Genomic DNA, 26,385 nt, shown 5'->3' on the forward strand with positions numbered 1-26,385 from the left:
TGGTGATGTATGTAGGTTCTTAAATAGTACCTCGTTTTTTCACTTTGATACTTAAGAGCAGGGGGGTTAGCAAAATCATGGCCCATGGAAGCAATCTGGCTTTCTGTCTGTTTGTGTAAATAGTTTTTCTGGTACACAGTCTCATTCATTCATTTTATGTGTTGTCTATGGCTGCTGTCACACTACAAGGGAGTTGAGTAGTTGTGACAGAGATCATATGGTCTACAAGGTTTAAAATATTTACTCCCTGGCCCTTTACAGAAAAACTCCCTATTTCAGAGCATCAGATTGAAGACATTCTATTATTTAATAACTAAAGTGAATGTAATAGAGCTTACTTAATGTTATGTACTGGTCATTATTAATTAGGTGACATTGACCACATTTGTCATTCAGAATCTACATTACTTCCTTAATGTATTTGGAAATCATATTAGTTAACCTCTCCCAAATTGCAAGGTTTCTTAGGTAAAGGGGGTTTAAATGTAAAGAGATTTATGAAAATAAAGAATGGAAAACTCTTTTGTACAGTTGAGTTTTGTTAGTCCAACAAGGACCAAAAAATAGTTTAAAGCTACAAGATGATTTAAGACTACATCATACTCTGGCAACCAAATTATTTTGTCAGTCTGGCAGCATTAGGTATTGTTTGATCCCTATTCTAGTGTTCTGACAATCTATGTACAGAGCTTGCAATTTTAGACTACTTGAGCTGACTAAAATTGGTGTAGCCTGTCTCCACAGTATAGGCTGTTCCTACTGGGGACTGTTTTCATGCAAATTCCTTTTTTTCCCTGAATGTTCCTTCTTTTCTTTTCTTTCTTTTTTTTTAATGGCATCCTATTTTTGTTTCATGAATGTAGTATCTTTTCATCTCTCTGAAGATGTTAATACATTTTATTATTTTTTTTTTTCAAATTTTTTTTTCAACTTTTTTTTTTTTTTTTGGACAGAGAGAGACAGAGCATGAACGGGGGAGGGGCAGAGAGAGAGGCAGACACAGAATCGGAAACAGGCTCCAGGCTCCCAGCCATCAGCCCAGAGCCTGACGCGGGGCTCGAACTCACGGACCGCGAGATCGTGACCTGGCTGAAGTCGGACGCTTAACCGACTGCGCCACCCAGGCGCCCTGATGTTAATACATTTTAAAAAGTGTTCTTTGTTTTTCTTTGGCATTACTTCATGATAGGAGCTTCTCACATTGCCTGCTAATATTTTATTATGTTTAAAGAGGGGAGACTAAAAATCAGGCTGGGAGCTCTGAGTGTGCATGTATGGAGGAGAAGCTTGTTAACAGAGAACCTCGCTATAGGATTTTCTGGTGGATAACCTTTTAAGAAGTTGGAGGACTTCATAAAAAGACTCATCCTATCCACTGCCTGTTTGGTTCCTTTAATTCTCCTGTTTTTGATATTGTCCATCCTTTAACTGTGGCTGGCATCTCCCATTCTAGAGATGCTCTATTTTACCGTCTCTAGAAGGAAAACCCCCAAGTCTTGTGTGAAGTAGGGGATTTAGGAATCACAGGCAGCTTTCAGACCATCCTGCTTATATGTCTTAAATTTACTCCCTACTTCCAGAATTACCTGCTGTGTCTTGAAGACACTTCAGTGTAAAACAACTTAGTTCTTGGCTTTTCCCTATTACCAACATAGGAACTGACTTTCTTGAGTGTGCTGTTACTTAGCATTGCTCTGTTTTGTAGTTGACTGTAGTTAGTTGCTTGCTGTTACCTCCACTTCTATTTTTCCTGACGTTTACTATAGTTACTTTTTTAATTTTTAAAATTTCTTTGGTAGAGTTGAGAGGGAATTTGAAAGGGGAATTTGAAAGGGGATTCAGATGTGCATGTGTAATCTATCATCTTTTTGTAAAAGACCTTTTTCCACATATTTACTTTTTGTTTACATTCTACAGCCTTTTGGGTTCACACATTTTTTTTTCTCTCAAATATTTTTTCTCCATACTGGTTTGGAATTTGTTCATTCTGTTTTTAATTTTTTACTGCTTCCCATTGAAATTTTAACTTGCATATTAACCTCACTGAAGTTAATCAGTATCTTTGCCTTGCTTAGCAATACAAAGATCTTGGAACTTGACTCCAGCTATCTCCATTCCTGATTTTAATTCTGTTATTCAGTATTTTAGCTTTATACATATATTTTTAATTTTTTAAATTTTTCTAATGTTTATTTGAGGGAGAGAGTCAGTGTCAGTGGGGGAGGGTCAGAGAGACACAGAACTTGAAGCAGGCTCCAGGCTCTGAGCTGTCAGCTGTCGTTGACTTGAATCCACAAACTGTGAGATCATGACCTGAGCCAAAGTCGGAAGCTTAACCAACTGAGCCACCCAGAGCCCCCTATACGTATATTTTTAAATGTTTATTTATTTTGAGGGGAGTGAGTGTGTGCCTGTATGTGCACTTGCACGCTCGCACAGGTTGGGGAGGGGCAGAGAGAGAGTCCCAAGCTCTTCACTGACAGATGCAGGGCTCCATCTCACAAACTGTGAGATCATGACCTGAGCCAAAATCAGGAGTTGGACGTTTAACTGACTGAGCTACCCATATGCCCTTAGCTTTATATTTTTAAATGCCCAAGTTAGACATTCTTTCATGTATTTTGTATTTATCTAATTTTACCACTTTCTTAGTCACTTTCGTATCTTGAGTTGCAGAACTTTCTTTCACAATCATTGTCTTTATTCCTGAAATATATCCTTTGGAATTTCCCCTAGTGATGGTCCATTGATAGTAAAATATTTTAGCTTAAAAATAAAAAATGTCCCCTAATTTTTTTGTCTTAAAGAGGTTTGTTGATATGTAGTTCACATCCCATACAGTATACCCATTTAAAATGTACAATTCAATGGCTTTTAGTATATTCAGTGTTGTGCAATGATCACAACATTCAGTTTTAAAACATCATTACCCCAAAAATCGCTCTGTCAGTGAATTCTCACCCCAAATCCCACATCTGCTCAGCCCTAGGCAACCAATAATCAATTTACTGTCTCTATAGATCAGTTTACTCTGACATTTCATGCATATGGAATCATACAATATCTGGTCCTTTATGACTGGCTTCTGAGATTTAGCATAGTATTTTCAGGGTTTATCCACGATACAGGTTTTACCAGTGCTTCATTTCTTTTTATTGCCGAATAATAGTCGATTGTATGGATACACCACATTTAAAAAATCCATTTATTAGTTTATGGGCATTTGGGTTGTTTCTATTTTCTGACTATTACGAATAATGCTGTTGTGAATCATGTTCAGGTTTTTGTGTGGACATATGTTTTCATTTCTCTTGGGTATATACCTAGAGAAGAATTGCTGTATCATATGGTAATTCAGTGTTTAACTTTTTGGGGGACCACAAAATGTATTCCATTGTAGCTGTACCATTTTACATTCCCATTAGCAATCTATGAAGGTTCTAGCTTCTCTATATCCTCATTAATACTTGTTATCAGTCATTTTGATAATACCCATCCTAGTAGGTGTGAAGTGGTATCTCATTTTGGTTTTGATTTGCATGCCCCAGATGATTAATGATGTTGAGTATCTTTTCATGTGTTTATTGGCCATTTGTGTATCTTCTTTGGAGAAATGTCTAGGTATTTTGCCAATTTTTCAGTCATTGTCTTTTTGTGTTGTGAGAGTTTTTTTTATATATTCTGGATACTTTTATCAGATATACATGATTTACAGAAATTTTATTGCATTTTGTGGGTTGACTTCTCACTTCTTGATGGTGTTTTTGAAGCACCAAAGTTTTAGCTTTTGATTTATATCCACTTTATTTCGCTTTTGCTTTTGGTGTTATATCTGATTCTATTTGAATTTTAGGGGTTTTTTTCCTTTTTAAAAAAAATGCCATTAGGATTTTGATAGGGATTGCTCTGAATCTGTAAATCTTCCAACCCATGAAAATGGATATCTTTCCATTTATTTGTGTCTTCTTTAATTTCTTTCAGCCGTGTTTTGTAGTTTTCATCTCCTTGGTTAAGTTTATTCCTAAGTATTTTATTCTTTTTGATGCTATTGTAAGTGGGATTGTTTTATTTATTTATTTTTTTCTGACTTGATTGCTCTGGCTAGTACTGTAGTACTGTGTTGAATAGAAGTGGTGGGAGTTGGCATTCTGTCTTATTCCTAGTATTAGAGGAAAAGCTTTCAATTTTTCACCATTGAGTGTGATATTAGTTGTGGGCTTTTCATATATACTCTTTATTTTGTTGAGGTAATTTTCTTCTATTCCTAGTTTGACAGTTTTTATCATGAAAGACTATTGAATTTCTTCAAATGCTTTTTTTTTTTTAAACATCTATAGTGGTGATAATGTGATTTTAGCCTTAATTCTTTTAATGTATAATGCATTGATTTCCATATGTTGATCCATCTTTGCAACCCAGGGATAAATCCCACTTGGTCATAGTGTATTAAGTCTTTTAATGTGCTGTTGAATTTGGTTTGCTAGTATGAAAAACTGAAAATTTTGAATTGTTAAAATGTGGCAACTCTGGAAATCAGATTCTTCTTCCACTTCATGGTTTCTTATTGCTACTCATTATGGTGGTTGTTTGCTTGTTTGGTGACATTTCCAAACTAATTTTTTGTGTAGTCTGTATTCTTTGTCATGTATGGCCACTGTCTTAGACTTCACTTCCTGCTTGCGTGGAGCCTGAAGGTCAACCAGAATTAAGAGCCAGGATCTTCTGTCCTTCCTGAACAAGCATCCACACCTGGGCATGTGCATGGACTTCTAGATTTAACATAATACCCAGGAGTTTTTCAAAGCTCTCATTCCCCCAAATGTCTCCTTCTCCAGTCTCTTCCTTCCCAGTCTTTTCTAAATTTTTTTTTTAACATGTATTTATTTTTGAGACAGAGCATGAACAGGGGAGGGTCAGAGAGAGGGAGACACAGAATCTGAAACAGGCTCCAGGCTCTGAGCTGTCAGCACAGAGCCCAACGCGGGGCTCAAACTCACGGACTGCGAGATCATGACCTGAGCCAAAGTCGGCCGCTTAACCGACTGAGCCACCCAGGCGCCCCCTTCCCAGTCTTTTCAATATATCTGTTGTGTGTCCCATCTGTTATCCCTTGCCCCAAGTGGCAGTGGTTAATATATTTGATTTTAAATGCTTTTGACAGGCACTGCCTGGGAAAGTATCTCAGCCCCAAGGAGGCTCCCTGGCAGGGAAAACAAAGGCAAGAGAAGTTCTGAGCCAATCCTTCATGTAACTTACAGACAGTTAAAACATGCGCCCACGGTTCTTTTGTAGGGGTCTAACTTAATTTTTTTTTACATATGGTTGTGCAGTTGTTCCAGCACCATTTGTTGAAGAGATAGCAATTGATGAGGGAAACAAAGGCAAAAGAAAAAAAATTAAATTTCCCTATTACTTAGAGCCCATTGACAAGTCCTTGAAACAGGCAGAATGACCTTCCTCTGGTAGCTCAGTGGCCTCAATGTTGACACTTTGCTAAGGACAAAAGGCAATCTTAGCCTGACCCCCTAGGAACCTGTAAGTCTACTTTAACATATAAAAATTCCTATTGAAACTCCTTTTTCTCTACCTCCCCTCCCCCTGCCAAGATACATGTTGGTAATCATACTCCAAGCTCATGGCCCACTGATAATACATCTGAAGGGTCTTTTGACTGAGGAGTTATTAGACAGTAGTAAATGACGTTTACCTAACAATAGCTAGGCACCTCAAGGTCTTGGAAATCTTGCTTCCAAAATTCCTTAGAGACTTAGGCTATCCCTAACCCCCTCCCAACTTGAAAGTCACAACCCCATGCAGCTTTTTCTGCCCATGGCTTGTCCCCCCCCCCCGCCCCCCGTGCTTAAAACAAACAAACAAAAACAAAAAAAACCCTTTTTGCACTGAAGACGTTTCAAGAATTCTTTCTTGGGGCACCTGGGTGGCTCAGTCGGTTAAGCGTCCGACTTCGGCTCAGGTCACGATCTCGCAGTATGTGAGTTCGAGCCCCGCGTCGGGCTCTGTGCTGACTGCTCAGAGCCTGGGGCCTGTTTCAGATTCTGTGTCTCCCTCTCTCTCTGCCCCTCCCCCGTTCATGCTCTGTCTCTCTCTGTCTCAAAAATAAATAAACGTTAAAAAAAAAATTTGGGGGGCGCCTGGGTGGCGCAGTCGGTTAAGCGTCCGACTTCAGCCAGGTCACGATCTCGCGGTCCGTGAGTTCGAGCCCCGCGTCAGGCTCTGGGCTGATGGCTCGGAGCCTGGAGCCTGTTTCCGCTTCTGTGTCTGCCTCTCTCTCTGCCCCTCCCCCGTTCATGCTCTGTCTCTCTCTGTCCCAAAAATAAATAAGAAACGTTGAAAAAAAAAAAAAATTTTTAATAAAAAAAAAAAAAAAGAATTCTTTCTTGGCTGTTGGCTCTGAACCCCAACATTTTCTATATCAGCAATGGTTACTATTTTATTTATTTATTGCATATTTTTATTTATTAAAGTAATTTCTACACCAAGTGTGGTGCTCGACCACACACTGCCGCTCACCAGCGGAGCTGCCTTGGTGCTCCAGCAATGAGTGACACCAAAAGATTTGACATAGTTAGATATGACACCAAAATACAATCCATGAAAGACAAAATTAGAAATTGGACTTTATTAAAGTTAAATCCCTTGGTTCACAAAGGCACTATTTATTTATTTTTTAATGTCTTTATTTTTGAGAGAGAGATAGAAAGAGAGTGCAAGTGGGGGAGGGGCAGAGAGAGAGGGAGACACAGAATCTGAAACAGGCTCCAGGCTCTGAGCTGTCAGTACAGAGTACGACATGGGGCTCAAACTCATGAACCGTGAGATCCTGACCTGAGCTGTGTAGTTGGACGCTTAACCGACTAAGCCACCCAGGTGCCCTGTACAATCTACCAATTAAGCCACCCAGGTGCCCTGTACAATCTGGTTTTCGATCCTATTCCTGGCACAATGCTCCTAAAACCCTTGAAATTTTCTAAGTGATGACAATGATAAAGGTGTCTTTTGTTATATTATTGAGGTAACTTTTAGACCTTGTCTTAAGAATGGAGACTGGTTGCTAGTGGAGCCAACCATGTGATTGGAGGTTGTAACTTTCAGTCTTACCCCCCAAAACCTCTGGAGAGGGGAGGGGGGCTGGAGATGGAGTTCAGTTGCTAATGACTAATGATTTAATCATCCACACCTGTGTAATAGCTTCCATTAAAAAATGTAAAAGGATGAGTTTCAGAGAGTTTCCAGGTTGCTGAATGCAGGAGGATTTGGGGAGAGTGGTACGCTGGCTGAGGACATGGAAGCTTCACACCTTTTCCCCATACCTTGCCCTATGCACCTCTTTCATCTGGCTGTTACTGAGTGATATCCTTTTATAATAAACCAGTAACCTAGGAGATGATAATAATAAGTTTGAGTTCTGTGAGCCACTCTAGCAAATTAATCAAACCCAAGTAGATAATCATTGGAACCTCCAATCTATAGCTGGTTAGTCAGAAGCACAAGGGACAACCTGGACTTGCATATAGCATTTGAAGTGTGGTGGGGAGCTTGTAGAACTGATCATTTAACCTGTGGGATCTGACACTACCTCTGAAATTGTAGGACACCCAGCTGGTGTCAGAGAATTGCTTGTTGGTGTGAATGATGCGGTTTGAAGTGTTGCAACGGGTGTGGAGTCCACGGCCAAGAAAGAATTCTTGAGATGTTTTTGGTGCAAAAAGGTGTTTTTATTATGGCATAGGGACGGGACCCATGGGCAGAAACACCTGCAATGGGGTTGTGAGGAGTGACTGATTATATAAGATCTTCTATCCTATGGAGGGTAGGGTGATGTTAAGTTTCCAGAAAATTGAGTCTATAGGTTTCTGGAGATTATGTTTTTCTTATGAATCATTAAGACCGTTGCAAAATGATGTAGACACATGTCCTGCATAACTGTGATCTCTTTTAGTTAACCATTTGTTTTTCCCTTTTCTTTGTTCTTGGGTAGCCCTGAGTGCCTGAGGAATGTCACATATCCCTTGATGGGGAAGTGTTGCGGGGGTGTTAGCTTGTGCTTTGCCCTCAGCTTGCCTTTTGCTCCCGCACTATGAGGAAACCATAATGGAGGGAATTATGGGAAACCATGTGGGAGGAAACCATCCCCCACATAACACCCACATTTTGGACCCTCTGCACTGTTAAGAGAGTGAAAAGAGAAGCCATAGTTTGCAAGAAAATATTTGTGAAACACGTATCTGGTAAAAGACTTGATTCTAAAATACATAAAGAACTCTTAAAATGTAATAATGTGAAAACAAGTAAAAAGTGAGTAAAAGATCTGAAGAAATACCTTACCATATGTCAGATAAGCATGTGAAAAGATGCTCAACATCATGTCATATGGGAATTGCAAATTAAACCATCAGTGACATATCACTGTACATCTGTTAGATTGGCAAAATTCTGAAAAGCTAATAATACCAAATGCTGGTGAAGGTATGGAACAAAAAGAATTCTCCTTCAATCCTAGTAGGAATGCAAAATGGTGCACAACTTTGGAAGACCATTTGGCAGTTTCTTACTGGGTTAAAACTCAATTGAATTGAAAACCTAAGGCCATAAATAACTTATACGTGAATATTTATAGCAGCTTTTTTCATAATTGTCCCAAACTGGAAGCAAGCAAAATGTCCTTTAATAGGAGAATGGATAAACTGTGGTACAAACACACAATTGATATTATTCAGCAATTAAAAAAAAAAATAGGGGCACCTGGGTGGCTCAGTTGGTTAAGCGTCCAACTCTTGATTTTGGCTCACGTCATGATTTCATGTTCATGAGTTCCAGCCCTGCATAGGGCTCTGTGTTGGCAGTGTGGAGCCTGCTTGGGATTCTCCTCCCATCGCCCCCCCCCCCCCACCACACCCCTCCTCAGCTTGCATGCACTGTCTCTCTCTCAGTAAATAAAAAAGCTTTAAAAAAAAAAAAAAAGCTGTCAAGCCATGAAAAAGTATGGAAGAACCTTAATAGTATTGCTAAATGAAAGAAGCCAATCTGAAAAGGCCTCAAATTGTATGATTCCACCTACCTGACATTCTGGAAGAGAGAAAAACTACAGATAAAAAGATCAGTGGTCATCAGGGGGTTCTCAGTGTGGAGGGAGGAATGGATAGGTAAAGCTTGGATGGTGAGATTATTCTGTGTGAAACTAATCGTGGACCCATGGCGTTATGCATTTGTCAAAATCCATAGAACTGTACAACACAAAGAGTGGATGTGAATATAAATTGTGGGGCTTGAGCTTATAATCCCCAAATGCCTACTGACTGCTCAAGCATATTCTACCAACTGAGCCAGCCAGGCCTCCCTGAATTTTATTTGTGTATCTATTTTTAATTTTTTAAACATTTTATTAATTTTTTTTTAATTTTTTTTTCAACGTTTTTTATTTATTTTTGGGACAGAGAGAGACAGAGCATGAACGGGGGAAAGGGCAGAGAGAGAGGGAGACACAGAATCGGAAACAGGCTCCAGGCTCTGAGCCATCAGCCCAGAGCCCGACGCGGGGCTCGAACTCACGGACCGCGAGATCGTGACCTGGCTGAAGTCGGACGCTTAACCGACTGCGCCACCCAGGCGCCCCAACATTTTATTAATTTTTTTAAAAAGATTTTATTTTTAAGTAATTCCTGCACCCAACGTGAAGCTCAAACTCACAACGCTGAGATCAAGAATTGCATGCTTGGGGGAAAAAAAAAAAAAAAAAAAAAAAAAAGAATTGCATGCTTAGGGGCGCCTAGGTGGCTCAGTTGGTTGAACATCCGACTGCGGCTCAGGACATGAGCTCACAGTCCGTGAGTTCAAGCCCCGCATTGGGCCCTGTGCTGACAGCTTGGAGCCTGGAGCCTGCTTCAGATTCTGTGTTTCCCTCTCTCTTTGCCCTTCCCCCACTCATGCTCTGTCTCTCTCACTCTCAAAAATGAATAAATGTTAAAAAAAAAAAAAGAATTGCATGCTTTACCAACTGAGGAAGCTGGGCCCCCCGGGCTTTTAATTTTTTTTTTTTTTTCAATTGAAATGTAGTTGACACACAATGTTACATTTGTTTCAGGTAAACAACATAGAGATTTGACAGCTCTACATACTATGTTATGCACACCACAAGTGTAGTTGCCATCTGTCACCATACATCACTATTAAATTACCATTGACTGTGTTCCCTGTGCTGTACCTTTCATCCCCATGACTTATTCATTCCATATCTGGAAGTCTCCCACTTCTCTTCACCCATTTTACCTCTTTACCCCTCCCTTTTGGCAATCACCAGTTTGTTCTCTGTATATATTGGTCTGTTACACTTTGTTCATTTGTTTTGTGTTTTAGATTACCTATAAGTGAAATCATATGGTATTTGTCTTTCTCTGTCTGATTTATTTCACTTAGCATAATACCCTGTAGGACCATCCATGCTGTTATAAATGACAAGATCTTATTATTTTTTTTTTATGGCTAATACTCCATTGTATTTTTATATACCACATCTTTATCCATTCATCTACCGGTGAGCATTTAGGTTGTTTCCATATTTTATCTGTTGTAAATGCTGCAATAAACATAAGGGTGCATATATATTTTCAAGTTAATATTCTCAGTTTTCTTGGGGAAATATTCAGTGGTGGAATTACTGGATCATATGGTATTTCTATTTTTAATATTTTTTTTAAAATTTTTTTTAACGTTTTATTTATTTTTGAGACAGGGAGAGACAGAGCATGAACAGGGGAGGGTCAGAGAGAGGGAGACACAGAATCTGAAACAGGCTCCAGGCTCTGAGCTGTCAGCACAGAGCCCGACGCGGGGCTCAAACTCACGGACTGCGAGATCATGACCTGAGCCGAAGTTGGCCGCTTAACCGACTGAGCCACCCAGGCGCCCCTATTTTTAATATTTTGAGGAACCTCCATACTGCCTTCCACAGTGGCTGCACCAATTTATATTCTCATTAACAATGCACAAAGGTTCCCTTTTCTCCACATCCTTGCCAATACTTGTTATTTCTTGGCTTTTTAAAAAATGTTTATTTTGGGGCGCCTGGGTGGCGCAGTCGGTTAAGCGTCCGACTTCAGCCAGGTCACGATCTCGCGGTCCGTGAGTTCGAGCCCCGCGTCGGGCTCTGGGCTGATGGCTCGGAGCCTGGAGCCTGTTTCCGATTCTGTGTCTCCCTCTCTCTCTGCCCCTCCCCCGTTCATGCTCTGTCTCTCTCTGTCCCAAAAATAAATAAAAAACGTTGAAAAAAAAATGTTTATTTTGAGAGAGAGGGAAAGCATATGCGTATAGGAAAGGGGCAGAGAGGGAGAAAGAGAATCCCAAGCAGGCTCACGCTGTCAGTGCAGAGCCTAATGTGGGGCTTGATCCTAGGAACTGAGCTCAAGACCTGAGCTGATATGAAGAATCTGGATGCTCAACGGCTGAGCCACCTAGGCACCCCACTTGTCTTTTTGATATTAGGTATTTTGACAGTTGAAATTGTAGACTTAAAAAAAACAATAAAAAACTTCCAGTGTATTCCTTGCACTGATTAACAAGGTGGATAACGTGCCTACTTTTGTGGACTTTAGAGTCAATAAATCAGAAAATTTTCAGTGATGTCATAGAAAGTAATAGGATGGTTAACTTCAGATTGGATAAGTCTGGACAGATCTCTGAGGAGGTGATATTTAACTGAGGCCTGACTACAAGAACATGTTAGCTATTTAAAGATACAGAAAAAAGCATTCTTAGCAGAGGGAACAGTTAGTACAAAAGCTGTAAGGCTAGGATGAAATAGTGTGTTTGAGAAATAGAAAGCAAGCTAGATTTGCAGTGGGTGAAGGGAAGAATGATAAGAGGTAAAGTCAGAGAGTTAGCATGGGTAGTATGGACTTGGGGGCATCTATAAGCCAGGGTAAGGAGTTTGGATTCTATTTTAACTGAGATAGGAGGTTATTGAGTATTTAAGCAGAGTAGAGTATGATCTAATTTTTATTTTTCAAAGAGGACTCCAGTTGCTGTGTGGAGGATGATGGGAGGGAGAAGGAGCCAGGAGCAAGTACAGAAGCAGGGAGACCAGTTTAATGACTTCTAGTAATTTGTTGTCAGGGAAGGGATGGATGTTTGTAGCTTAGACTAGGATGGTTAAGAGAAGGAGTAATGTGGCTATATAGTAGGGTATGTTTTACAGGTAGAATCATTAGAACTTGTTGAGGGAAAGATCATGCCCATATGTTTGGCTTGAGCAGCTGGGTGGATGGTGGTGCCGTTGAGGCCAAGATGAGTGTGTCCAGGTATAGAGAGTTTTAATTTAGTCATTTTAACTGTGTACGTAGGCAGTTGTAAGTAATGGTCAAGATGAAAAGTGTGGAGCTCAGGAGAAAACATGGGACTGGAAGTATAGGTTATCTATTATATCTAGTCTCTTGCCTGTTTTTTATTTTGTTTATTTATTTATTTATTTAGAGAGCACATATGAGCAGGAGAGGGAGGGAGAGAGAGAGACAGACAGAGAGAGAGACATTATCCCAAGCAGCTCCACACTGTTAGCGCAGAGCCCGATGCAGGGCTCAAACCCATGAACTGTGAGATCATGACCTGAGCCAAAACCAAGAGTCAGATGCTCAACCAGGTGTCCTCTTGCCTGTTTTTTAACTTGTACAAATCATCAATGATAAATGTTTTCTTTTAAAAACCTCAAACAATACATATAAAACCAAAGTTCCCCATGACCACCTTCTTTACTGTATATACTCCTCTTCTCCACAAAGTTAACCACTGTGACCAGTGTCAGATGTGTACTCTTTCCTGCATTTATTTATATGTATGTATAGGAATAGATAGTTTACTTTTGTTTGCAAAAATGACATCATAATGTATATATTGTATAACTTAAATGTTCTTGGAATCATTTCATTTTGGTCATTAGTAAGTTACTTGTTTTAATGTCTGCATTGTATTCTGTTCTATGCTATGAATGTTACTTATTTAACTGGTTACCAATTGATACTTACGTGGTTTCTTTAGTTTTTCTTTTTTTACTATTATACATAACAGTAATTTTTTATTCTTCTTAAGAATTTAAAGTATTTAGAGATATATAAAAGTAATATGTGTAAGTACATGCATTATTACAATTACCAGCATGTTTTTGCAGAGCAACTCATTCTACCACAGTGATTATCTGTAATTATCTGGAGAGAATCACTGTTCCTAAAAATGTGTTTAATCTGTACGTTCATTAGTCTTTTCTATATGAAGTTAATTTGAATTTTAAAATATATTTTATTTCTGTAGAGATCTTAAATTTATTTACTTTGTAACTTTGTAATTAATGCTAATTTAGAATAAACAATGTACACTATACTATTAAAAAGGTTATTTTTCCAGCAATAAATTGTTGATATAGATCAGCAGCTAGAATAGTACTTTATCATGCATAATAAGATCAGCACGGGGTATTCGCTTGCTCTCTCTTGATTTACTTGTCTTGATGTCATAGTACTGTTGCATACAGTCTTTTGGGTGTTGAGGAGAAGGTAATAACTATACAGAATGTGGTAATGATGTCTTTGGAAGGCCCTTTGTATAACAAGCACTTTGAACCAGAATATCCTGTACAAAACAGTGTTAAGGCTTTTGTGTTATAATTCATTTCTTTTATATTTTGGGTGACTACTAATGACATTATTTATGGTGTATGCCTTCCCTGTTTAAAATAAAAGGTCTCTTTTAATAAATTGTAGGTTATAAAACATCTGAAGTGGGCAATGTAAATAAAGAAGATGAAGGGGGAAAAATGCACACACTGACACACACACTCACTCACCTGCACACATACACATACCAGGCCACAGAGAATGAGCTAGTTTCTATAGTGAAGACCAAAATTTTAGCTTTGAGCATTTTCATAAGGCAAGGAATGAAACATTAGATTTTGTAGAGTTGGTCTCAGTGGGAATTATTGTTCCATTTCATTTTGGCAGATTTGAGAAGATACCAGAATTGTTTGATACTAAATTAAAAAAATTCCGTGAGCAGGGGAGAGGGGCAGAGGGAGAGAGAGAGAATCCCAAGCAGGCTCCATGCTCAATCTGGAGCCTGACGTAGGGCTTGACCCCACAACCCTGGGATCGTGACTTGAGCCGAAATCAAAAGTTGGATGCTCAACTGAGTGAGCCACTCAGGTGCCCCTGATATTTAAAAATTTTAATGGAAGTCTAAAATTGTATGAAAATTTAAGACAGTAGGTACAGTATCAAGATATTTTGTCTTACTGTATATTATGGTTCTTACATAGTACTTGGTAAAAAAGTGCTAAGTAAATTTCATTTCACTTTAATCTTTACCTTGACCCAGTTGAAATATTTCTAATATTGTTATCCAGTCCCCAAAAGCCTAAGAACAGATTTTTATTGTAAAGATATTTAAACACTATTAATGATAAATAACATTTACAGAGCATTTTTAAATATACATAATCATCTTTGCAACAACTCTGTGAGGTAGACGTGGTGTTATACTCATTTTTCTGATAGAAAACTGGGACCTAGAGAGGTTATATAACTTAAGTAGTATCATATAAGTGTCATAGACAGGAATTGAGCCCAAATGTTCTGACTTTGTTATAATATCTTTGTTATATTAATCATGCTGTTTCCACATGGGGTTACCTTTTCCATGATTGGAGACTGAAGAAGATATGTGAGACTTAATCATTTAGTGTAGTTCGAAGTCTTTGTTGTTGTTATGGTTAAATTTATTTTGAGAGAGAAGACTGTGAGCAGGGGTGGGGCAGAGAGTGAAAGAGGGAGAGAGAAGATCCCAAGCAGGCTCATCGCTGTCAGCACAGAGCCCAGTGCAGGGCTCAGACTCATGAAATTGAGATCATGACCTGAGCCAAAATTAAGAGGTGGACTGCTCACCCGACTGAGCCACCCAGGTGCCCCTCAAAAGCCATTTTTTAATTCATTTCATCAAACAGATATTTAAGTGTTTGCTATGTGTCAGGCACTATTTTTGGGCTTCTGGCTTTCATCAGTGAACAAAACAAAGATCCCTGCTCACATGGAGTTTATATTCTAGCCTAGAGATTCAAAACAATAAATATGGGGCGCCTGGGTGGCTCAGTCAGTTGAACGTTCAACTTCGGCTCAGGTCATGATCTTGTGGTTTGTGAGTTCAAGCCCCACGTCGAGCTCTGTGCTGACAGCTCAGAACTTGGAGGCTGCTTTGGATTCTGTGTCTCCCTCTCTCTCTGCCCCTCCCATGCTCCTGCTCATGCTCTGTCTCTCAATAATAAATAAATGTTAAAAAAAATCCACTTGGATATGAAAAAAAAACAATAAACATAATTACCAAGTGAATTACTTAGTATGTCAGAAGGTGATCTATTCTGTAGAAGAAAAAAAAAATGACCAGGGAATTGGAGCAGACTGTAATATTGTCAAGAGAACAAGTAAAACGAAAGTCCTAGTGCTAGAATGTGCTAGCATATTTGATGTATAACAGGGAGGTAGGTACTTGAGTAGATTAGGAGAATAGAAGGAGATAAGATCAGGAAGTTGGGAGCATGCATCTTATATAGTCTTTTAAGGTCATGGTATGGATCTAAGCTTTTAACCCTGAGTAAAATGGGAAGCTTTTGCAGGATTTTGAACACTTTAAAAGTCATCCTGATTGTGTTCAGAATAGGCACTGAAGCCAGACACAGCTAGAAACAGGGAGACCTAATCCAGGGGGGGAAAAGGTGGCTCTGAACAGATTGATAGTAGAGGTGGTGAGAAATGGTTGGATTCTGGACATATTTTGCAAATGGAGCCAACAGAATTTGCTGGCAGATAGTAAGGAAAATAAAAAAAGGCAGGATGACTTCAAGGTTTTTAGCCTGAGCGTCTGAAAGGATGGAGTTGTTACCAACTGAGATAATTTACAGGGAAAATCAGGAGTTCAGTTTGATTTGTTAAGTTTGGGGGTTTTTTCACATACCCCCAAGTAAAGTTGTTCAGAGTTTAGGAATGAAGTCTGGGATAGAAATATAAAGTTGGGACTCATTGGTATATAGATGACATTTAAAGTCACAACACTGAATGATATCTTTGAGGAAATGTGTACAGAGAGATAAGAGGGAACTGAACCCTAGGATACTCCCAACATTAAGACGGGAGAAAACAGAAGAGATTGTCAAAGGAGCCTAAGAACAATCAGTGAGGTAGGACTTAAACCTAGAGAATGTTCCTTGGGAGCCCAAGGAAAGAAAGTAAACCATGGAAGATAGAATGATTAGCCATGTAATTTTGCTGACAGGTTAGGCAGGATGAATACTAGAATTAAAAATTTAATTTAGCAATATGACGGCCACTGTTATTGTGCAGTCTTCAGTGAGATATGAAAATGGCCTGGTTAGCACCATACATATTTTTTTTAATGGGACTTTTTGATGTTTACAGTGTGTCCTTTGCCATGTTCAGGTTTGCCGTCCTGTTGGTGGTATGTCTGGCAGTGGATCGCAGCTTGGTTCAATGGGTAGCCTGACCATGAAATCACAACTTCAGATCACTGGTAAGTCTTAAACAGATCTACTAGTATACTTTTTTTTTCTTCCTAAGATAAAAAATATAATCCTTTTTTTTTTTTTTTTTTTTTTTTGAGGGAGAGAGAGAAAGAGGGGGCGCAAGTGAGTAAACGGCAGAGAGAGTGAGAATCCCATAAGGGGCGGGGAGAGAGAGAGAGAGAGAGAGAGAGAGAGAGAGAGAGAGAGAGAGAGAGAGAAGGAGGTAGGGAGAGAGAGAGAGAAGCGGGACTCACCCAAAGTGGGGCTTGAGCTCATCTTATACAGGGCTTGTACTCACCTGAAGTGGGGCTCTAGCTTACCTGATGTGGACTTGAACTCCCAAACTGTGAGATCGTGACCTGAGCCCAAGTCAGATGCTTCGCTACTGAGCCACCCAAGCACCCCAAAAAATAATCTTAAGAGAAGAAAATCTTCAGTGGCTATTATATATCAGGTGCTGTTTGAATTAATATTTGCCTAATGAATGAAAGAACAGATGGTTAGATATATAAAAATTACATTTTTATTTCAGGATATTCTTGGGTATTCTGTAGGGTTTTTTCCCCCTCTCCCATTAAACATTGGTGTCTGGGGCAGTTGCTATTGTTTTTTGTTTTGTATTACATTAACAGCCTTGAGAGATAATTCACATACACACAGTTTACCCATTAAGAGGTCAATGATTGTTAGTATATTCACAGTGTTGTACAGTTGTCAACACTGTCAGTTTTAGAAAACCTCTACCCATTAGTAGAAGACTTTCCATGTCCCCCAGCCACCATCAACCCTGGGCAATCACTAATCTACTTCCTGTCTGTAGGTTTTTCTATTCTGGATATCTCATATAAATGGGATCCTAAAATGTGTATGGCTTTTTGTTTCTGACTTTTTCTACTTGGCATGTTTTCAAGGTTCATTCTTATTGTAGCATGCATTAGTATTTCATTTTATTGCCAAATAATATTGCAGGCATGAACATGCCACATTTTCTTTATCCTTTTATCAGTTGATGTATGTTTGAGTTGTTTCTACTTTTGGCTATTAGGAATAATGCTATGAACATTTGTGTACAAGTTTTTGTAAAGATGTGTGTTTTCACTTCTCTTGAGTACCTACCTAGGAGTGGAGTCACTGGTCATATCTATGTTTCACTTTGTGAGGAATTCCAAATTGCTTTTCATTTTTTAAATTTTTTTATTTTTCATTTTTTTAAATGTTTATTTTTGAGAGGGAGAGGGAGATGGTGAGCAGGGTAGGGGCAGAGAGAGAGGGAGATGGAGAACTCCAAGCAGGCTCTGCACTGCCAGTACAGAGCCTGATATGAGTTTGAACTCACAAACCACAAATTATGACCTGAGCCTAAGTCAAGAGTCAGATGATTAACCGACTAAGCCCCCCATGCGCCTCTCCAAATTGTTTTTCAAAGCATTCACACTATTTGTATTCCCATCAGCCATGTATGAGGGTTCCACTTTCTCCACATCCTTGACAGTGCGTGTTGTCTTTTTGATTATAGACATCCTAGTGGGTGTGAAGTGGTATGTCATTGTGGGTTTGATTTGCATTTCTCTGGTGGTTAATGATGTTGAACATCTTTTCATGTGCTAAATGGCCATTTGTATATATCTTTTTTGGAGAAATGTCTATTTAAATCCTTTGGTTGCTATTATTATTTAACTACTATCTCTTTCTTTCTCTCTCTAACCATATGAACCAAGTATATCACTTTCAGATTGATATTCCTAATGTTCTAATATGCCACTTACGTTACATTCCTGTTCAAAAATCTTTAATGCTTCTGTTTGGCTATAGTTTGGAATTTCGTTAGCCAGGGCTGAGAGCTTTCACAGTCTGGCTCCATATGGTCTTTTTGTAGATATTTATACATGAACTATTTGGTGAGTCACTGGATTTTCTTCAGATATGCATGTGTCTGTATCACACAGTGAAACCTCAGTCTCTAACCTTTTAATGGCATTTATTTCTTCTAGAACAATTACCATCCTCTGTATGGTATTTTTATCTTTTATTACACCTATCTCACATCCACCTCTAGATGATGACTATTAGGCTACAAACCATGTCCTTATTATTATCTTCCTCAAAACCTAAAAATGATTGAATTATATTTAAAAAAACACTTTCATAATGTGACAGCATCTTAGAATTTATTTTTGGAAATTCCTTCACTATAGTCTCTTTCCTTAGCAATGTCTGATTCTCAATGAAAGATACTGATATTTCTTTGTTAAGCAAGATTCTGATTATTTTCCTCTGCTCCCCATCCTGAAGCTAGCCTGAGTAGCTGATTTAAATTGAGCCAGCTTCTTAGGACTTTTTCTGGGCTGCTTAACATTAAACCTTTGATTGGAGTAATCTTTAAAAAAATCTTTACTTTTTCAGGTTATATAAGTAATACACATGTTTTTTATTTTTAAAAACGTAGTAAAATAGGGGTGCCTGGGTGGCTCAATCAGTTAAGTGTCTGACTCTTCATCTCAGCTCAGGTCTTGATCTCAGGGCTGTGAGTTCAAGCCCCACACTGGGCTCTGTGCTGGGCATGGAGCCTACTTACAAAAACAAACAATAACCAAAAAAAAACTTTAAAAAAACCTCAGTAAAAGAATGAAGTGAAGGGTCCTATTTATCATCTCAATCCTGAGAGGTGATACTGTTATTCCTTTAGGTTTAGGTTTATATTCCTTTATACTTTTCTCTGTGCATAAACCATTTATCTTGTTTGCTACCATCATTATTCTTACAGTAAGAAAAGAAAAATATTTGATAAATGCCTAAATGCATCTCAAGAAGACATAATTCTTGCCATGTTTAAGTTTTTAATCTTGGTTCTAATAATTCTGAGACTGCACAAATACAAGGCAAAAGCAATTTAATAAAAACAAATACCATGAATAATGGATAAAAGTTATATATTTAGCAAATATATTATTATATATGAGACAAATGGAAAGCATAAGTTTATAAAGAGTAAAGTGCCAAGTTGAGTAGAATCAAATGCCTTTCATAATTCATTGTTTACTTCTATGCTTTTGATGCTAGAAACCTCAGAACTAAGCTTTTTGCACAATTTCCTTTAATGACATTGTATTTTTTATTCTATGTTAATGGATCAGTTATAGTATTGGTTGCTTTCATTATTTTTTTGTAAGCTGCCTCAACATCTTTCTAGATAGAATCAAGATGGGCATAAAAATTGAAGTGTAAAAAATAAATGCCATTGTATATGGTAACGGCAAAAAGAGGTAACAACTTTGGTCGGGAAAGCAAGATCAGTGTTTGACCAGAGCTTCTGTGAAAGGAAGTGGTGCTTGAAGCATTGTTACCATTTAAATATAGGAAATTATTTAAAAAATATATAGGGAAGTAGAAAGGATCCTTTTAGGAGAGAATACGAGTAGAACACTTGAAGCAGAGAAACGAACAAGGCTTTGCTAAAACCCCTGTGGGCCACTGCTGCAGAGTTGGAACCTTGAGAACTTAATGGGAGTGGGTCATCTCCTTCAGGTGTGTGTCAGGGCTACAAAAATATCATTGCTGGCAGACATGGAAAGAAATCAGGGCTTTTAACAAAGAACAGTCAATTTTACTTTTTAGAAAGTTAGTATGAAAGACCAATAGGAGAATTGAGTGTCAAAAGTTAAAAAATCCTACTCTGTGGTTTTACTCAAATTTCTTGTCTTTAAAAAAATTTTAAAGTAGTAAGTTAATTTTGAGAGAGAGTGGGGGAGGAGCAGAGAGAGAGAGAGAGAGAGAGAGAGAGAGAGAGAAAACCCCAAGCAGGGTCCGTGCTGTCAGCGCAGAGCCTAACATGGGGCTTCATCTCCTGAACTATGAGATCATGACCTGAGCCAAAATCAAGAGTTGGACGCTTAACCCACTGAGCCACCCAGGCACCTCTTGTCTTTTGTTTTGTTTAAATTTTTTTAGTATTTATTTATTTTGGAGCGAGACAGAGAGTGAGTGGGGGAGGAGCAGAAAGAGGGAGACACAGACTCTGAAGCAGGCTCCAGGCTCTGAGCTGTCAGCACAGAGCCCAACATGGGGCTCAAACTCACAAACTGAGATCGTGACCTGAACCAAAGTCGGACACTTAACCGACTGAGCCACCCAGGAGCCCCTACCCCTTGTCTTTTTTTGTTTGTTTGTGTTTTCAATCCAGTTATTCCAGCAGCATTTCCTGAAAAGACTGTTTTTTTGTCCATTGAATTTTCTTGGTTCCTTTGTCAAATATTAGTTGACCTTATATGTTTGGGTTTATTTCTGGGCTCTCAGTTCTGTTCCGTTGATCTATTTGTCAGTTTTTATGTCAGTACAATACTGTTTTGATTACTATAGCTTTATAGGATAGCTTGAAATCAGGAAGTACAATGCCTCCTGCATTGATTTCTTTGGATATTGGGGTCTTGTGGTTCCATATAAATTTTAGGAGTGTTTTTCCTACTTTAATCAAAAATGCCAGTGGAATCTTGATAGGTAGTGCATTGAACATGCAGATGGCTTCTTACCCTCTTGTTATTTTCTTACCTCTTTCATATTTATTTGTTTGTTTGTTTGTTTATTTACCATTTTTTAAGTAGGCTCCACAACCATCATGGGGCTTGAACCCATGACCCTGAGATCCAGAGTCTCATTCTCTATCACCTGAGCCAGCCAGGTTCCCCTATTTTCTTACCTCCTTCTATCATACATACAGAGACAGACATACATTCCTGTTAATTATTCATTTACAGTATATATTGGCTAATTGATTTCCTTACCCGATTAAGTGAGGCCGATAGAAAATTTATTTCAGAGAAATGGTACCTTTTGTAAGCTGTAGCAAAAAAGTTTAAAAAAATAATTCATAGTGCGGTTTGTTGATAATTGGATTGTTTAGAGAACTTGGATGTATGTTTTAATTTCACTGAATCCTTTTTTTTTTTTTATTTAACTTAATTTACTTTTTTTTTTTATTTTAGAGAGAGAGTGAGCAGGAAAGGGGCAGAGGGAGAGAGAATCTTAAGCAGGCACCATGCTCAGTGTAAAGCCTTTTGAGGAGCTCAGTTCCACTACCCTGGGATCATGACCTGAGCCAAAATCAAGACTCAACCAGTGGAGCTACCCAGGTGCCTCTCACTGAGTTCTTTATAAGAGTATCAAAGGAGGGATGCCTGGGTGGCTCTATCAGTTAAGTGAATGGCTCTTGATTTTGGCTCAGGTCATGATCCTCACAGTTCATGAGTTTGAGCCCCACATTAGTCTCTGTGCTGACAGTGCCAAGCCTGCTTGGGATTCTCTCTCCCTTCTCTCTGCCCCTCCCCTGCTTGCACTCTTTCTCTCAAAATAAATAAATAAAGTTAAAAAAAAAAGTATCAAAGGAAAGGCAACGTCACCTTTCCTTTTCAGCATTTACATAAAATAAAAAAGTATACTGCTGGTGTATTAGTTATATTTTCTTTCTTTCTTTCTTTCTTTCTTTCTTTCTTTCTTTCTTTCTTTCTTTCTTTCTTTCTTTCTTTCTTTCTATAATATCAGGTTAGCTAACACACAGTGTATATACAGTATGCTCTTGGTTTTGGGGGTAGATTCCCGTGATTCATCACTTACATACAACACCCAGTGCTCATCCCAATAAGTGCTCTTCTCATTGCCCATCACCCATTTCCCTTCACCTGTGCCCACCCATCAACCCTTAGTTTGTTCTGTGTATTTAAGAGTCTTTTATGGTTTGCTCCCTCTTTGTTTGAAATTATATTTTCCCCTTCCCTTCCCCTATGGTCTTCTGTTAAGCTTCTCAAGTTCCACATATGAGTGAAAACATATTCTCTCTTTGATTGACTTATTTAACTTAGTATAATACTCTCCACTTCCATCCACATTGTTGCAAAATGGCAGGATTTCATTCTTTCTCATTGCCAAGTAGTGTTCCATTGCATATATAAACCACATCTTTATCCATTCATCAGTTGATGGACATTTCATTTGGGCTCTTTCCATAATTTGGCTACTGTCCAAAGCGCTGCTATAAACATTGGGGTACATGTGCCCCTTCAAATCAGCACTCCTTTATCCTTTGGATAAATTCCTAGTAGTGCTATTGCTGGGTCATAGGGTAGTTCTATTTTTAGTTTTTTGAGGAACCTCCATACTGTCTTCCAGAGTGGCTGCACCAGTTTGTATTCCCACCAGCAGTGCAAAAGGGTTCCTCTTTCTCTGATCCTCGCCAACATCTGTTGTTTCCTAAGTTGTTAATTTTAGCCACTCTGACTGGTGTGAGGTAGTATCTCATTGTGGGTTTTCATTTATATTTCCCTGATGATGAGCGATGTTGAGCGTTTTTTCATGTGTCTGTTGGCCATCTGGATGTTTTCTTTGGAAAAGTGTCTTTTGAAGTGTCTAATTTCTTCACTGAATTATTTGTTTTTTGGGTGTTGAGTTTGGTAAGTTCTTTATAGATCTTGGATGCTAACCCTTTACCTGATATGTCATTCGCACATATCTTCTCCCATTTCATTGGTCGCCTTTTAATTTTGTTGATTGTTTCTTTTGCAGTGCAGAAGCTTTTTATCTTGATAAGGTCCCAATAGTTCATTTTTGCTTTTATTTCCCTTTCCTTCGGAGACATGCCAAGCAAGGAATTGCTGCTGCTGAAGTCAAAGAGGTTGTTGCCTGTTTTCTCCACTAGGGTTTTGGTGGTTTTTTGTGTATGGTGTAAGAAAGTGGTCCAGTTTCATTCTTCTGCATGTTTCTGTCCAGTTCTTCCAGCACCATTTGCTAAAGAGACTGTCTTTTTTCCATTGGATACTCTTTCCTGCTTTGTCAGAGATTAGTTGGCCATACATTTGTGGGTCCAATTCTGGGTTCTCTATTCTATTCCACTGGTCTATGTGTCTGTTTTTGTGCCAATACCATAGTGTCTTGATTACAACCTTGTAGTAGAGGCTGAAGTTTGGGATTATGATGCCTTTCGCTTTGGTTTTCTTTTTCAATGTAACTTTGATTATTTGGGGTCTTTTGTGGTTCTATACACATTTTAGGATTGTTTATTCTAGCTTTGAGAAGAATGCCGATACAATTTTGATTGGGATTGCATTGAATGTATAGATTGCTTTGGGTAGTAATAACATTTTAACAATATTTGTCCTTCCAATCCATGAGCATGGAATGATTTTGCATTTCTTTGTGTCTTCTTCAATTTCCTTCATAAATTTTCTATAGTTTTTGGCGTACATATCTTTTACATCTTTGGTTAGGTTTAATCCAAGGTATGGTTCTTGGCATAATTCTAAATGGGATTGATTTCTTGATTTCTCTTTCTGTTGTTTCATTATTGGTGTATAGAAATGCAACTGATTTCTATACATTTATTTTGTATCCTGCGACTTACCTGAATTCATGTATCAGTTCTAGCAGCTTTTTGGTGGAGTCTTTTGGGTTTTCCATGTAGAGTATCATGTCATCTGCAAAAAGTGAAAGTTTGACTTATTCTTTGCCAGTTTTGGATGCCTTTTATTTCGTTTTGTTGTCTGATTGCTGAGGCTGGGACTTCCAACACTATGTTAAACAACAGTGGTGTCAGTGGACATCCCTGCTGTGTTCCTGATCTCATGGGGAAAGCTCTCAGTTTTTCCCCATTGAGGATGATATCAGCTGTGGGCTTTTCATATATGGCTTTTATGGTGTTAAGTTATGTTCCTTCTATCCCGACTTTCTTGGGGGTTCTTATTAAGAAAGGATGCTGCTGTATTTTGTGAAATGCTTCTTCTGCATTTATTGACAGGATCATATGGTTCTTATCCTTTCTTCTATTAATGGGATGTATTACATTGATTGATTTGCGAATATTGAACTAGCCCTGCAGCCCAGGAATGAATCCTACTTGATCGTGGTGAATAATTCTTTTGATATACTGTTGAATTCAATTTGCTAGTATCTTGTTGAGAATTTTTGCATCTGTGTTCATCAGGGATATTTCACCTTTTTAGGTAAATTATCAAAAAGGTAATTGTCCTTTTTAGTGGGGTCACTGTCTGGTTTGGGAATCAAGTTAATGTTGGCTTCATAGAGGGGCGCCTGAGTGGCTCAGTCGGTTGAGCATCCGACTTCGGCTCAGGTCATGATCTCAGGGTCTGTGAGTTCAAGCCCTGCGTTGGGCTCTATGCCGACAGCTCAGAGCCTGGAGCCTGTTTCGGATTCTGTGTCTCCCTCTCTCTCTCACCCTCCCCCATTCATGCTCTGTCTCAAAAAAATAAATAAAGGTTAAAAAAAATGGAAAAAAAAATGTTGGCTTCATAGAATGAATCTGGAATCTTTATTTCTGTTTTCTGGAACAGGTTGAGAAGAATAGGTATTAACTCTGCTTTAAATGTCTGTTAGAATTCCCCTGGGAAGCCATCTGGCCCAGGACTCTTATTTGTTGGGAGATTTTTGATAACTGTGATTCAATTTCTTCACTGGTTATGGGTCTGTTCAATTTTCTGTTTCTTCCCATTTGAGTTTTGATAGTGTGTGGGTGTCTAGGAATTTGTCCATTTCCTCCAGGTTGTCTAGTTTGTTGGCATATAATTTTTCATAGTATTCTCTGATAATTGTTTATATTTCTGTGATACTGGTTGTGGTCTGTCCTCTTTCATTTGTGGTTTTCTTTATTTGGGTCCTTTCTCTTTTTGAGAAGTCTGGCTAGCAGTTTAAAAATTTTGTTTTATTTTTTCAAAAAAATAGCTCTTAGATTCATTGATCTGTTCTGGGTTTTTTGTTTTTGTTTTTTGATTCTATATTATTTCTGCTCTGATCTTTATTATTTCTCTTCTGCTGCTGGTTTTGGGATTTCTTTGCTGTTCTGCTTCTAATTCCTTTAGATGTGCTGTTAGATTTTGTATTTGGGATTTTTCTTGGTTTTTGAGATAGGCCCAGATTGCATTGTGTTTCCTCTTAGGACTGCCTTTGCTGCATCCCAAAGGATTTGGACTGTCACGTTTTCATTTTCATTTGCTTCCATGTATCTTTTAATTTCTTCTTTAATTGCCTGGTTGACCCGTTCATTCTTTATTAGAATGTTCTTTAACTTCTGTGCATTTGGAAGCTTTCCAAATTTTTTTCTTCTGGTTGATTTCAAGTTTCATAGCATTGTGATTAGAAAATATGCATGGTATGATCTCAATCCTTTTATACTTATTGAGGGCTGTTTCATGACCCAGTATGTGATCCATCTTAGAGAATGTTCCATGTACACTCAAAAAGAATGTGTATTCTGCTTTTGGATGAAAAGTTCTGAATGTATCTATCATGTCCATCTGGTCCAGTGTATCATTCAAGGCCCTTGTATCTTTATTGATATTTTGCCCAGATGATCTGTCAATTGTTGTGAGTATTAAAGTCCCCTGCAATTACAGTATTCCTGTCAGTAAGATTGCTTATGTTTGTGATTAATTGACTTATGTATTTGGGTGCTACCAAGTTGGGAGCATAAGCATTTACAATTGTTAGCTCTTCTTGATGGATAGACCTCGTAATTGTGACATACTGCCCTTCTTCATCCCTTGTTACAGCCTTTAGTTTAAAATCTAGTTTGTCTGATATAAGTATGGCTACTCCAGCTTTCTTTTGACTTCCAGTAGCATGATAGGTGGTTCTTCATCCCCTTACCTTCAATCTGAAAGTGCCGTCAGGTCTAAAATGGGTCTTTGGTAGACAGCATATAGATGGATCTTGTTTTTTGTTTTTGTTTTTGTTTTTTAATCCATTCTGATACCCTATGTCTTTTGATTAGAGCATTTAGTCCATGTACATTCAGAGTTATTGAAAGATATGGA

At 38.4% G+C, this 26,385-nt stretch overlaps 1 protein-coding gene across 4 annotated transcripts in view; it reads left to right on the forward strand.

The window, feature by feature from the left end:
• ITCH (itchy E3 ubiquitin protein ligase) overlaps positions 1-26,385 on the forward strand; it is a 143,674-nt gene that overhangs the window by 28,694 nt on the left and 88,595 nt on the right. For 2 of the 4 annotated variants that reach the window (XM_058685351.1, XM_058685353.1), the window contains exon 3: positions 16,470-16,581. In XM_058685351.1, coding sequence (XP_058541334.1) covers positions 16,512-16,581 — 70 coding nt within the window. In that variant the 5' untranslated portion in view covers positions 16,470-16,511. The remainder of the gene's footprint in view (positions 1-16,469; positions 16,582-26,385) is intronic. The other 2 variants (XM_058685350.1, XM_058685352.1) reach the window with 1 other exon arrangement.

This window comes from Neofelis nebulosa, chromosome 9 (genome assembly GCF_028018385.1).
Source record: "Neofelis nebulosa isolate mNeoNeb1 chromosome 9, mNeoNeb1.pri, whole genome shotgun sequence".
Taxonomy (NCBI): domain Eukaryota; kingdom Metazoa; phylum Chordata; class Mammalia; order Carnivora; family Felidae; genus Neofelis; species Neofelis nebulosa.